Source organism: Lepus europaeus, chromosome 3, assembly GCF_033115175.1.
Source record: "Lepus europaeus isolate LE1 chromosome 3, mLepTim1.pri, whole genome shotgun sequence".
NCBI classification, from domain to species: Eukaryota; Metazoa; Chordata; class Mammalia; order Lagomorpha; family Leporidae; genus Lepus; species Lepus europaeus.
The window spans coordinates 33,695,025-33,710,628 of NC_084829.1; the positions used below are offsets into that span (position 1 = coordinate 33,695,025).

Genomic DNA, 15,604 nt, shown 5'->3' on the forward strand with positions numbered 1-15,604 from the left:
GTATTTTGAGATCACTGTTATATTTAATAGGAAACATAACTTGTGCCTGAGCCATGGATCCAGTGAAGATTTTACTCCACTGCCATCTTGCCCCATGTTTTTCATGTAATTATTATGCATTATTTTGTATGAAGGTAACATCTCAGATTCAGAATGGATGTCATAGGGTAACTGCACATGTGTAGTATTGCATTAATTCATGCTCTACATTTCTGATAAGGAGTCTTTCTGTATGTTCTTATTATTTCTATGACTGAATAGTCAACATGCTGCAACACAAAATGACCAAAAATTTATTAAACAATTTGGAGCATTTGCTTTGTCCTCAAAATTGTATAAGAACATTTTATGCTTTTACTCTTAGTTCAGTGAGATCCATACCCTTTACATCTCTACAGATGGAGAAAATAAATTAATGGAGATTAAGCAACATTTGTAAGGGCCCATATTTAATGAATGAGCAATTTAAACTGAGTAACATGCAACTTAAATTCCACAGTCTCAACAATTATATCAGGGCCAGCACCATGGCTCAATAGGCTAATCCTCTGCCTGCAGCGCTGGCACCCCAGGTTCTAGTCTAGTCTAGTTGGGGCGCCAGGTTCTGTCCCAGTTGCTCCTCTTCCAGTCCAGCTCTCTGCTGTGGCCTGGGAAGGCAGTGGAGGATGGCCCAAGTCCTTGGGCCCTGCACTTGCATGGGAGACCAGGAGAAGCACCTGGCTCCTGGCTTCGGATCAGCGCGGTGCGCCAGCCGTAGCATACCAGCCGCAGCGGCCATTGGAGGGTGAACCAACGGTAAAGGAAGACCTTTCTCTCTGTCTCTCTCTCTCTCTCACTGTCCACTCTGCCTGTCAAAAAAAAAAAAAAGAATATACTGAAATCCAATGAAACAGAATATGAGCAAAACTTGTTCTTATAAATAACAAAAATTAACATAACAATTTACAAACCATACAAACTTATTTTTTAAATAGCTACTAGTCATGAAGTAAATTTTGAATGTTGTATGTATTTATGAGTGAAAAACAATGTACTGCTTGGTAAACTGTACATCTCACACTTTTTTGTGATATGAATTTAATATAAGGACAGCTCAGGTAAAATAATGTGGCAACTGTCTCCAAACCATCCATCCTAGAGCTGATTTCGAGGTTGAACTCCTTCACTGACCATGTAGAGCAGCCTTGCTCAGCTTCTGCAGTGTGTGAAATAACAACATATTCCCAATGAAAAAGGCACTTAGATTGGTTTCCAGAAGAAAGTAGGTATTAGTGCTTATTCAACTGAATCTACAAATTGTAATCTTGATGCTTGTAACTAAATATTTGCTTTTATGGGAAACAAATCACCTAAACCATGGGAACAAGCAAGTGAAATCAGAAAGACAGACTTTTGTTGAACAACAGACAGGCTAGATTTGTAGCATTACAGAAGGTCTTGAGAATTTCTCTCAAACTCAGCTGTCGTCAACCTGAAAGTTCACAATATTATCCTGGAAAAATGGGTTCCTGTGGCTATTACAGGTCACAGGTAGCATAGAATCTATGTCATGTGTCCAAAGAGTTCAGAATATTCTCAGGGGTTTCAGAACCATACCCACCACTCATCTGGAGCATTAAGTGAGAAGCAGGCCACTAGGCTACAGGAGAAGGAAAACTGCCAGGGCCATTTCTTCTCGCCATAGAGGCTACGTATCCTCAGCAGTAGACCGTGCCCAGTTAGTTTTCAGCAGGTTTAATAGGACCCTTTCCAGAAAGTGACCACAGTGATGTGTTCTGTGGAGGAAATGTGTGTGGAGCGAGTATTTACACCAGGGTGCTGTCTGTATCAGCTGTCAGGGCTTCCTCAACTTCCAAGTGTCATTCTTTGATTCAACCTATCCATGTTTTCTAATACTTTAATATGGCATCTTTTGCTTTTTGAATCAATTGCCACTTATTGGTAATAAAGAGAACTACTAGAATTCCCATCAGTTTATCTATTGATATTATAGATATGAACAGCTTTGATTTTCTTTCTCTTTGATCTAGAATTGCTGTTACTTTTGCTGTGGCAAAGTATCCGTCTCCCTACCCAGTACAAACACTGGGAAGTTAATTTTACAAAATTCCATTTCAGGATTCCACTAGCCCACTGCTCAGTGATTGTAGATGTTGTAGGCAGGGAAGAGATTGATGAGTCTGTTCACTTGTGGCAGAATCTTGACTACCCTTTATAGTGGGTGCCTTGAAAGTCATTTGTTTTATTGAAAATAAAGGATAAAATATTTTAGCAGCTGTTCGGCTAACAGCCCATCCTGAGGGATGAACAACGTTCTACTCTGAAAAGGTAGGTTGACTAGTACTTATTTACTTAAATAACATTTCACTTAAATGAAATTAACTTAAATATTTATAAAATGTTGCCAACATGGAGAATGAGCTATTTCCTTTTTTAAGATTTATTTATTTATTTATTTATTTGAAAGGCAGAGATACAGAGACAGAAGGAGAGAGTAAGAGATCTTCCATCCACTTGTTCATTCCCCAAATGGCACCAAGGGCTGGGGCTGGTCCTATCTGAAGCCAGGAGCCAGGAGTTTCTTCCAGGTCTCCCACATGGGTACAGGGACCCAAGCACTTTGGCCATCTTCCACTGCTTTCCCAGAATATTAGCAGGAAGTTGGATCAGAAGTGTATTAGCTGGGATTTGAACCATCGCCCATATGGGATGCTGGCACTGAAGACAACAGCTTAACCTGCTATGCCACAGCACTGGCCTCATGTTCTCTTTTTTCATATTAAGTTCATTCTGTAGGATACATAAGCAAAATAAAGGAGCAAAGCTGTTTCTATTACATAAATATCTACAGAAGCTAAAGATGATTTGGATTCAACATGTGTTCTGTCAGTATCTCTAGTCCAGAATCTGGAACCCCAGTCAGAGGGGTCTGGTGAGTCACAGAATAAACAAAGCTGCCAGTTAATAAAAACTGATGTAAGCCACGGATACATTATTTGCCAGAGGAAGAATGCTTCCTCATAACCACAGCAGAGAACAAAGACCGTTAAAAATGCTAAGCTTCTTCAGATACAAGGAATCTTATGGTTTTACAATTTCTAAAGCAATTAAAATACAATATAACAAGAATATACTCAAAGGCTATTAGTTCTGCCATCCAGACAAAGCACATTGTAGTTGGTTTATTTTCCCTCCAGAGCAAGAGAAGTTAACTAAATATTAACTTATTTTAATTGCCAACTTTTATTTCAGTACTTTGCTGACATTTATTGCAATGTTGTTAGTCTGGACCTCAGTTTTATCACCTAAGTTTTATAGCTATATGACTCTGATACTCAGAAACAAATTAGTTGTGCTCCCATATGGACAATTCAATGGAGGACTTACCCAGTTGGCTGTCCTTGTCCTATCGTTAAACACAGTGTAATTCAAAATAACTGTTTAAACTTTTATGTCCGTTACAGACAGCTACAAAGATTCAAGAATTCCACTTAGACAGTGAAGCATTGGGAGAAGTTTGTGGCATTCAGAACTCTGTGGCTCACTGCTGGCAGATGTTCTACTATCACCCACAAAATCTAAATACAAAACTGCATGGAAAATTAAAAGATGAACTCTCTCTAAGTCTTCTGACTGAAGAGTCCTGGAAATTGCATTTTGTGTTGTGAATTTTCCAGGCAATGAAATCAGGAACCTTGGCACAAATCATTATGATCTCCTGTGGCACAAACTGATACTCCTCTGTGCATTGGACCTCCAGGTTTGAAATTTACAACCAAGGAGAGACTCTGAAAATATACCTTCAAGGTATAGTCTGATACAGTCTTCAAAAAGTTATGTAAAAATCTTCTGTCCATAGAAAATTCACATCTTGGTTGTCTTGTAATCTTGCCTGGAGTTCAACCAGAAAGCAAATTGTTGTCATTGTGTCTATTAGGTGCATTCTACTGATCCCTGAACCTAGGCACCAGAGTGACCATCAGCTTGCTCTATACCACGATCACTAACATGAAAATTTCATTTTGGCAAGTATGCTATCACCCCTACCTCTGACAGCATATTACCTCTAAGCCCACTGAAAATAGACTCGAATATTGAAAGTCTGATGGTAATGAAGGATTTCTCTAGGTTAAGGTCTTATGCAGAGGAAACTTTTTGTGTAAGAACCTCCTCAAGCATCTCTGGGTCACACTGCTATGAAGAGCCTGATGTGCAGAGTTGTTTCCATCATCGTCTTCAGTTCAGTCTTCCATCTTAAACATGGAGCTCTGGGATCACATATATTCAGGATGTTTGTCATAAATTAACTGAGGCCCCAGGGTAGCTGAGTCAAGAGGTTCCAATGTGATCAAAACATCAGGTGAGTGGGGAGGAGCATGGTTTGGCACAGCAGTTTGGGCACCACTTGGGATCCCTGAAGCCCATATCAGAGTGTCTAAGTTTGAGTCCCCACTCTGCTCCTGATTCTATCTTTCTCCCAATCCTGGGAAGCAGCAGGTCATGTTAGGTAGTGCATCTCTGCCACCTATGTAGGAGACCTGGATTGGGTTTCCAGCTCCTAGCTTCAGCCTAGACTGGTCCCAGGTGTTAAGGTCATTTGTCATTTAGGGAGTGAATCAGTGGATGGGAAATCTCTCTCTGTCTCCTCTCTCTCTCTCTCTCTCTCTCTCTCTTTCTCTCTCTCTCTCTCTCTCTCTCTCTCTCTCTCTTTGCATCTTCAAAGAAATAAGTAATGATGTATTACAAATAGAATGTATGGCAAACATGAAAAGAACAACCAGTAAACTCAACTGTAATTTTGTTATGATTAATCATTTTAGTAGCATTCCACAAGTTGATCCCATCAGCCAACCCAGTGACATGAAAATTCTGCTACTAGAACAGGTCTATGATCATCTTGATAGAATCATAAAATATCACTTGATAGAATACAGAATCTGGTCTTAACTTTTTAAAATATTGGTTTGCAAATTTGTACTATAAAGGATTTTCCTCAATATGAGAAAAGACACCTACCCTATTGTACAGAGCAGATTCGGTGATGAAATGTTTAATATTTTCTCCTTGATATATTGAATACTAGATACGTTAGTCCATAAAATGGCAATAAAAATAAACAAAAGATATAATGATGCAAGTAGGTAAAGTTTTCTGTTATTCTAATCACAAGGTACTTAGAAATTTAAAAAAATGCTAGACTTCCACACTGAAAAATCTAAAACATCATTGGGAGAAATTGATGGATGTAAATAAAGTGAAATATTGCATAACTGGGGAATTACAATGTTAAATATTTGAAAGGTATCCGTTCTTTCCAAATTAATTTCTATTCAGTAAAGTCTCAGTGAAAATCATGGTAAGGTTTTTTTGTTTGCCTGCTTGCTTTGTTTTGTTCTTGTTTGTTTCTATTGCTTTCTTTTAAAAGCATGGGGAATCATCAAGATGAATTTAGAATTCACACAAAAATGCTAAGGTGTTACGTTAGCCAAGGAAAATTCTGAAATACATCAACAAAACTGGAGGAAGCTCAGCACAAGATAACAAGATCTTTTATACAGTTAATATTAGCAAGCATAGAACAGAATCAAGTGCAAACAAATCAGACAACACAACAGAACAGGAATTCTAGGAACAGACCCCTCCCAAGCACTGTACATGGTTTTATGGCAGCATTCCAGAGACAATGATGAAAAGATAAATTTTTTTCAACAAATGCCTCTAAGTTGTTTGAATAGCCATGAAAATAGTTACCATGACAGCTACTCAAATCACAATAGTAATTAACTCCAGATGGATTAAAACTATTTAGAACTTAACACTAAAGCAAACTGGACCAGTAATTTTCTTTGAAGGATGATTTGAGAAAGTTATAAAATCAGTTTTGTAACATAATATAGGGTAGATTAAAGAAGGGTACAAACTATTTCTAAGAGGTACATTGATTTTCCCAACTCCATAAATTTGGGTCGACCTTATTGACCAATAGGACATGACAGAAATTATGTCTCCAAACTTCTGCTGCTAAATCTAAAGAAGTTTTGCAGTTTTTACTTACCTCTCTTAGAGAACATACTTTGGGACCCCTGAGCTCTCAGGTAAAAAGATTCTCTGTATTGTTGAGGGGATTGCTTAGGCCATGTTACAGACCCTAAAGTCACAGGCATCCTATTTCCCAGCATCCCTGTTGAGCCTCCGGAGAAGACCAGCCCATAGCCTCTCACAGCAACCACATGAGAGACCCCAGTGGGAGCCACTCAGGTCATTCAGTCAGCTCCCAGAACTGTGAGAAATGATTCATGCCTATAACTTTAGGCCATTTAGTTTTGGGCTGATTTACTATGCTAGTAGCTAATGAAATACTGTCTTCTTCGATGACTTTCTTCTAAGATGGCAAATCTACTGGTACAAAAGTCTTTATAACATACACTTAGTATCTTTCTAGTGTCTGTAGGATCTTTGTGAATATTATCTTTTTCATTCCAGATGTCAACAATTCATCATTTAGATTTGTTTCATCTTTTGTTGTACTAATTTCACAGGAGGCCTAATTTTTTTTATTTTATTTTTTTTTTATTTTTTGACAGGCAGAGTGGACAGTGAGAGAGAGAGAGACAGAGAGAAAGGTCTTCCTTTGCCGTTGGTTCACCCTCCAATGGCTCTCCGGCAGCGCGCTGTGGCCAGCGCACCGCACTGATCCAAAGCCAGGAGCCAGGTGCTTCTCCTGGTCTCCCATGGGGTACAGGGCCCAAGCACTTGGGCCATCCTCCACTGCACTCCCTGGCCACAGCAGAGAGCTGGACTGGAAGGGGGGCAACCGGGACAGAATCCGGCGCCCCAACCGGGACTAGAACCCGGTGTGCCGGCGCTGCAAGGCGGAGGATTAGCCCTGTGAGCCGCGGCGCCGGCTGGAGGCTTATATTTTAAAAACAGAAACAGAAAGACCTCTGGATCCACTGATTTTCTTTATTATATATATATGTATATATATATTTTTTGTTTTATTAATTTCTTCTCATTTTTTCTGTTTTTAGTTAATGTCAATTTCCTTTCCTAAATTATGATATAAATTTAAATATTCATATATTTCTCCTTTATAATGTAATTAAACCTGTAGTTTTCCCTCTGATGACTTCTCTGTTTACTTATCAAGGATTTTTAAAAATTTTTTAAATATTTACTTACTTAATTTAAAGTCAGAGTTACAGAGAGAGAGGTAGACACACAGACACAGCTCTTCCATCTGCTGGTTCACTTCCCAGATGGCCACAACAGCCAGGGCTGGGCCAGCCCAAGAACCAGAAACCAGGAACCAGGAGCTTCATACAGGTCTCCCATATGGGTGGCAGGAGCTCAAACACTTAGACCATCTTCTGCTGCTTTTCCAAAGCCATTAGCAGAGAGCTATATCGAAAGCAGAGCAGCTACGACATGAACCAGTACCCATATTGGATGCCAGCATCACAGGTAGCAGCTTTACCAACTAGGCCAGAATACTGGCCCCACATGTCAAATATTTTTAAAATTTATCTTAGTATTCCTTTATATTAATTTCTAATTTCCCTGATAATGTGTTCTTTGAAAAATCCTAGATTATTTAAAAGTATAGGGGTCAATGCTGTGGAGTAGCAGGTAGAGTTGCCACCAGCAGTGCTGGCATCCCATATGGGCCCCAGTTCCAGTCTCAGCTGCTCCACTTCTTATCCAGCTCCCTGCTGTGGCTTGGGAAAGCAGTGGAAGATGACCCAAGTCCTTGGGCCCCTGCATCCATGTGGGAGACCTGGAAGAAGCTCCTAGCTCCTGGCTCCAGATTGTTGCAGCTCCTGCCATTGTAGCCATTTGGGGAGTGAACCAGTGGATGGAAGACCTCTCTCTCTCTCTCTCTCTCTCTCTCTGCCTCTCTGTATGACTCTTTCAAATAAATAAATAATATTTTTTTAAAATTATATGACTTACTTCAAGAAATTTCTAATTTTTAATACTCATATTGATTTATAATTTGATAAAATTGTGGTCAGAAAACAAATTTTGTGTGATTTTAATCCTTGGAAATTTATTGACTAGTTTTATGGCCATAGCACATGTTTTATTTCAGAAATAGCCTTTATGGGAGCCCAGCTCAGAGGGTTAGGCTGCCACATGTGATACCAGCACCCCATATCAGGGTGCCAGTTTGAGCCTCAATTACTCTGTTTCCCATCCAGCTTCCGGTTAATGTGCCTGGGAAAGCAGCAAAAGATGACCCAAGTCTCAGAGCTCCTACCACCCTCCTGAGAGGCCCAGATGGAGTTAGGGAAACCAATAACTGGAGAATAAAAACAGCCCTGTTGTGCTTATAATGTTTTGTTGTTAGGAAAAGATAGCTCTGCACAATGAACAAAATGCAAAGGAAGCATCAAAACAGAATCTAACCAATACTGAAGAAATGAAACACAGATGTTAACTGGGTCCAGGATTAAACCTGACCCAGCCCTGCCTTTTTGCAGGCATTTTGGGAGTGAACCAGTGGATGAAAGATCTTCCCTCCACCCCGCCCTGTCTCTCTACCTTTCAAAAAAAAATAATTTTTTTTTAAAAAAAAAGAATCTTCTTGGGGCCAGCATTGTGGCACAGCAGGTTAAGCTGCCTGCATCCCATATAGGCACCAGTTCGTGTCCTGGCTGCTCCACTGCCAATTTAGCTTCCTGCTAATGAGCTTGGGAAAGCAGCAGAGATGGCTCAAGCACTTGGGCCTCAGCTGTTGCAACCATCAGGAGAGTGAACCAGTGTATGGAAGACCCCTCCTTTCTCTCTCTCTCTCTCTCTCTCTCTCTCTCTTTCTCACTCTACTTTCAAATAAATATATAAACCTTTCGATCTACTGAAATAAATTGAAGGGCCAGCACTGTGGTATAGTGGGTAAAGCTGCTGCCTGCAGTGCCAGCATCCCATATGGGCACCAGTTCAAGACCCGGCTGCTCCACTTCCGATTCAGTTCTCTACTATGGCCTGGGAAAACAGTAGAAGATGGCCCAAGTCCTTGGGCCCCTGCACCCACGTGGGAGACCCGGAGGAAGCACCCAGCTCCTGGCAGCTCCTGCCATTGCAGCCTATTGGAGAGTGAACCAGAGGATGGAAGAACTCTCTCTCTCTCTCTGCCTCTCCTTCTCTCTGTGTGTAACTCTGACTTTCAAAGTAAATAAATAAATCTTAAAAAAAGAAAGAAATTGAAATAAATCTTTCCAATCTATTTATTTCAAATAATAAATAAATAAAGCATATGAGTGCTCCAGTTTAAACAGCAATTAGGTCAAGAGGTTGAAAGTAGTGTTCACATCTTGATTAGAACACTGACACTGCAGAAATGTTTTTCTGCCTCCCAAATTCCTGCAACACCACTACAAACAAAATTCTGGAAAGATAATCAATTGACAGGGAAAATCATACATTTTATATCACACAAGCCCACAGAACTGTCTAAACCTTTGCTTGTTTCTCTTTATCCCCTTTCCTAGGCCCCATCTTCCAAGGATGTTAAGATTCAGCAGTTTTAATTTCCTTTGGGTACATGAAAAAAAAAAAAAACAATGAAATCCTGTCTCTTGCAATCGAATGGATGCAACTGGAGACAATTATACTTAGTGAAATAAACCAGCCCCCAAAATACAAATATCATGTGTTTTCCCTGATTTGTATTAACATGAAGAATACAAAACAAGTAATGTACTTGTGTGGAATTCATTTGATTATTGTTTATAGCCCTTTCTGTACTCCTGAGGAACAGTGGTTTTGCTACTCCCTACTTGTTGAATTCTTTATTTGGTGGATGGTTAAGCCTATGATTTTATAGCAAATTGAAAGCTGTCATTGGGTTTCCATGCCTAAAATGCTCTCATGGGCATTTCAGCCAGACCAGAATGCCTTAAGGGCTGATTCTGAGGTCAGTGTGCTACTTAAAGTGATTATCATTCTATGATGATAATCATAATTTCTATGGACTGCTTCCCATGTTGGAGCATTCACTCCTTTTTAATTCTATCTATTATTATTACCAAATACTTAATCCTATTTATATGATCACTTTAACACTTAATCCTATCCATATGATCATTTTAACACTTCAAATGCTTTTTGTTACCATCTAACTTGAGAAATTTGGGGTCCCTTGGCAAGTTTTTAAGCTGTACCTTTAGAAGTAAATCCATAGGAATGTATGCAGAACTATACAGCTTTACACTTACAAACTTCATAGACATCATAATTACAACTTTAAGAACATGGTGATTCTTCCCACCAAGCCCACCCTCCCTCCCACACTCCTACCCACCACCTCCTCCCTCTCTTATTCCTACTCTTATTTTTTATTAAGATAGATTTTTAATTAACTTTATACACATGTGATTAACTCTATGTTAAGTAAAGAGTTCAATAAATAGAATGAAAAAAAAATGTTCCTCAACAGTCAAGACAAGGGCTGTTTAAAGTCATTGCTTCTCACAGTGTCAATTTCACTTCTACAGATTGCCTTTTAGGCACTCTGCTAGTTATCATATTCCTATTACTGCAAAATTTGGCTGTCCATCTTGAATTTCTACCTCATCACAAGCCCCAGGCACCCACAGATCTGCTTTCTTTGTCACTGAATTTAACTTTTCTAGACATTTCACGTAAATGGAATCATATGATGTGTTGTCTTTGTGTCTAGTTTCTTTCACCTAGTATAATGCATTGGAAGTTTATCAGTTTGGTAAAATGTATCATTATTTTGTCCCCTTTTATTATTCAATCACATTCCATTAGATTGGTGTAGCACATTTTATTTATTTAGCAGATGTTGGATATTTGGATTGTTTCTAGTTTGGGACTGCTATGGCTAATGCTGCTCTGAACATTTGCACACACATTTTTGTGAGATGTACTGACCCCTGTTTTGGGCATATTTGAGGAGTAGAATTGCTGGATCCTACAGTAAACATATGTTGAATATTATAAAAAATTGCCAAATTGACTTCTACAATAGTTGTAACATGATCCACTCCACCAGCAATGCATCAGCATTTAGAAACACTTTTTTGTTGTTGTTTTCAAACATAATTATAATAATGATGATAATAAAATAATGTTTTAGTAATTTTATACTTTCTTTTTATATTTCAATTTTTATTCATCAGAGTCATATTTTTGCTCAAAAAATGAGTTTGGAATATACTTTACCATCAACCTGAAACTCCACATGCATCTTAAACTGAATCTTAAGTGTCAAGAGGTTCCAATTTTGGATCTATTCTATACTTGCATTTAATCATCAATTAATTACTATCAAAATAAGTTTACTAAAAGAGGTGTATTGTAGCAGAGTGGGTTAATCCACCACTTGTGACATCAGCATCCCATATCAGAGTGCTGATCAAGTTCTAGTTGCTTCCAATCCAGCTTCAAATTAATGCACCTGGCAGGCAACAGGTGATGGTGCATGAATCTGTGCTACTCACATGGGAGACCTGTATGGAATTCCTGGCTCCTATCTTTGGCCTGGTCCAGCCTCCACTGCTATGGGCATTTGGGAAGATATTGAGCAGATGGTGAGGTTCATTCTTTCAGTCTCTCTCTCACTCTTTCTCTCCCTATCCTTCTCCCTCCCCATTATATTGCCTTTCAAATAGTTAAGAATGGATAAATAAACATTTTTAAAAGAAATACCAAATATACAGCTGGTATTTCCATATTTTTTTCAAAAATAACCTGGAAAGTGTATTTTTCTCATAAAATCAGTGTCAGTATATGAAGTTGGAAAAACGATCTTCTTTTTTTTTTTACTTTTATTTAATGAATATAAATTTCCAGTGTACAGCTTATGGATTACAATGGCTTCCCCCTCCCATAGCTTCCCTCCCACCCACAACCCTCCCCTCTCCCGCCCCCTCTCCCCTTCCATTTGCATCAAGATTCATTTTCAATTCTCTTTATATACAGAAGATCAATTTAGTATAAAGATTTCAACAGTTTGCACCCACATAGAAACACAAAGTGTAAAATATTGTTTGAGTACTAGTTATAGCATTAAATCAAAATGTACAGCACATTAAGGACAGAGATCCCACATGAGGAGCAAGTGCACAGTGGCTCCTGATGTTGACCCAACAAATTGACACTCTAGTTTATGGCACCAGTAACCACCCTAGGCTGTCGTCATGAATTGCCAAGGCTATGGAAGCCTTCCAAGTTTGCCGACTCTGATCATATTTAGACAAGGTCATAAAAGACAGAGTGAGGATAGTAACCAATGATCCTAAGAGTGGCATTTACCAGGTTTGAACAATTATACAGCATTAAGTGGGGAAGAGGACCATCAGTACACACAGGTTGGGAGTAGAGCCATTGGTGGTAGAGTAGAGGTTATGATTACAAAGGAATGAGGCCCAAGTACGCTAGACAGGGTCTAGAACAAAGGACAGAGTCATTATTAGAGGAGCTAAGAAAGGTGCTGTCTAAGCTACAATTAAGTTTTCTGATTGAGAGGCAAATAGAACCTGACAGAAGGGGCTTGATAATAATCTGGTGGGCTTTAGGCCTTGTAAGTTAAGAGGCCCAGACCTATCTATCTCTTCCCATGGGGTATATCCTAAGGGAGGTGTGAACCTCCTAGGGGAAGGCACTCTGTTGACTTTCATTACTTGGCTGGCCTGGGAGGAGAGCTGGCCAGGTAAAGGCAGGGGGCATCTCTAACAAGAAATTTACAGTTCTGCCTGCAATGTTGCTGACCCTACTTGACCATCCCCTCAGCTGCAGTGGTCACTTTGGAAGTTGGACTGAGTGAAGGGCTTTTCAGCTTAGAGCCAATAAGATCTGTGGCTCTGACCTGGGCATCCTTCTACTCCAGGGCAGGTCCATTTCCAGTGATCCAACTCTTGGCAGAGCTGCCAGGGCTCTTCACAAGCTGACTTCTGCTGAAGCCCAGGCTTACCACATTGAAAGCCACTGCAGTGGACTGGCCTGTTGGGTCTCCTTGAGGGCAGATCACTGTACAGAACAGCCATTAATAGGCCTGCCACCCAGTGCTTCTGATGCCTAGCTTCCTTTTCCTCCTGTAAAAACCTCTCTTTAGGATCAGCTGAACAACCCAGTTCTTTTGCAAAATGAGCACAGCTAATCCAAGAGTCGTCTCTTTTTGTAACCTGACATTGAGGGCAGGGCAGGGTCTGCCACTCACTGACATCTGTTCCTAACATGTGGGCAATCCCTGACACTGCCAGCCTCAACAAAGGGAATTTTGTTAAAAGAGAAACCTGGTCCCCACCTTGTAAGTGAATGTCATGTTTTTTCTTCTGCAAAATTGTGCTTAAAAACTCCAGTACCATTGACCCCCTTGGCTTTTTGCGTCTCTTGGAACCCCCTCCATACCAATGTGGCTGGAGGTCTTTGACTCTAATACATTCTGCTTTTAAATCTCAAAAAAATAAAAATAAAAAACCCGGGAGGGGGACATATTCATAATACATAAAATGATAGATTTTTTATTGGTGATATCATTTTGAACAACTTTACAATATATTTCATTAAATAAAAACATTTAAGTTCATACATGTAAAGCAATAAATGAAGTCTATATATAAACCATAAATGGGAGAAAACATAGGACCAAGTATCATCAAAGTATTAATAAATTTTCTGCATAAGAAAACCAGAAAAGCTCTGGAAATCCAGAGGTCAGTGATGATAGATAATTCCTGGAGCAGTCATAACAACTGGCCAGTATTGGGAAAAATGTTCAAGAAACCTGGAAACAGAAGAAACAGACATGAAAAATACAACACGGGAGACATGGTAGAGTGCAGGGTGCTACCAGATCCCCAAGCATGATCAACGAAATTCACCCTGGAGAGATCAAAGGTATTTGAGGGAAAAACAAGTGGCTGTACTGAACACTTACACTTCTGTCTCTTGTCATTATTTCCTAAATAACAATGTGTGACAGGTGTTGGCACAGCATTCACACTGCCGGTGTTAGGGAGCCTAAGTGACCTGAGATGCTTTAAAGACCAGGGCAGGGTGTGCATAGGTCACATGGAAACACTATCCACTGGTCACTCTGCAAATGAGGAGAAGGGTCAGCGCACGGCCAGGCCAAAGCCAGCCTCCAGGATCTCCAAGAAGGTGTCAATGGCCCAAGCACTTGGGCCATCCTCCATGCTTTCCGACGCACATTAGCAGGGAGCTGGATCAGACATGGAGCAGCCAGGACTGGAACCTGCGCTCCAGCATCATAAGCAGGGGCTTACCCTGGGCCACTACCAGGGCCCCTCATCCTCCCAACTGGACACCTGCGGGGCTCCTGGAACTGCTCCCCCTCTCACACAAGGCCAATGTATTTGAAATATCTTTTAATTACTTAACAAAGGGGAATGTGCGGTAAATTGTGCTAAAACGCACAGAGCAAAATATGCGCCTAATTCACTCCTATTAGCATTATTAAAATACTAACCTCAGTATGTTAAGTTAAATTGTAGTGCTAAACCGGTTTCACACTCATTTCAACAACATAAAAATATTACACCAAAAGACAAATAAACAATGAAAATATAGCAGGCAACTCAGACCTAAAATGGGCCTCAGAAGTTGTTAAAGGCTGGAGGTCGCTGTCGCCGGCCCCGGGCTCACCTCGCCGCTGCACCAGGAAGCTGTCCACGACCCCGTAGTTGTATCTGCAGTAGGCGTCCACCGTGGCCCGCACTTCCTCCAGTCTGTCCGTCTGGCCGTTCCAGTACGCGGCCAACGGCCGGCCCAGCTCGGTCACCGCCCGGTACTCCCCCACGTCGCTGTCGAAGCGCACGAACTCCTCCCGGTTGTGGAAGTATCTCTCCAGGAACCGCACCCGCTGCGTCCCGTTGGAGAAATGACACTCAGATTTAACCTGCTGCATGAAACGGGCTGCGGGGACACAGAGACCGACCACGGGGCGGCCTCCGGGGACAGACCGACAGCGACTCCGTCCTCCCGCCTGTCGGGGCGCGGGGCGGAGGCGGGCCCAGGATACCCCGGTGGACCACAGCGCGCCCCCAGCGCCCCGTCTCTCCTCAGCCTTGTCGGGAGGGAGCTCCCTGCTGCTGGAAGCCCCTCTGAGCCGCAGCCTGCAGGACCCTCCGCCTCCGCGCAGCCTGGGGCCTCCCAGCCGGGCCACAGCCACCTTCGCCCTGGTGCCGCCTGCACCTGCTGCTGCTGCTGCTGCTGCCTCAGCGGGGACCCCACCGCCCTCCTCTCACCGCAGGGCTCTGCTCTCCTGAAAGGCATCCGCCTCCTTCCTGAACAACGCCGCAGTGTCCGCGCAGTGCCCGGCCTGTGTCCACCCCGAGAACCCCAAGAAGAGAACAAGGGACCTGCCCCTCCCCTCGCGGAGCAAAGTGCACTAAACGTGGCGGACGAAGGCCGAACACATGCCAATGTGAGGGGCGTGCAAGACCAGCACAGACAACAATGGCGCTGACCTGGGCCGCGGGAGGCGCCGAGATGACCCTGTGAGGAGCGACCTCTAAGGTGGGACACGGAAGGTTAGACTGGAGTGAGCTAGGAGTGGGGTGTGTGTGTGTGTGTGTGTGTGTAAGGCAGCAACGAGGCGCCGAGATGACCCTGT

The 15,604-nt window shown here is 41.6% G+C and overlaps 1 protein-coding gene across 1 annotated transcript; it reads right to left on the reverse strand.

Moving 5' to 3' along the window:
* Positions 1–247: 247 nt before the first annotated feature.
* On the reverse strand, positions 248–14,896 carry LOC133756503 (DLA class II histocompatibility antigen, DR-1 beta chain-like). Its single transcript, XM_062187177.1, has 3 exons — positions 14,635–14,896; positions 6,935–6,953; positions 248–269 (listed from the first exon to the last, which is right to left on the reverse strand). The coding sequence occupies exons 1-3, from the start codon at positions 14,894–14,896 to the stop codon at positions 248–250; spliced, it is 303 nt and encodes a 100-aa protein (XP_062043161.1).
* Positions 14,897–15,604: the final 708 nt, after the last annotated feature.

What these genes read in the sequence shown, in the direction of transcription:
- LOC133756503 (XM_062187177.1), bottom strand. Translation starts at nt 14,896, where the DNA reads ATGCAGCAGGTTAAATCTGAGTGTCATTTCTCCAACGGGACGCAGCGG.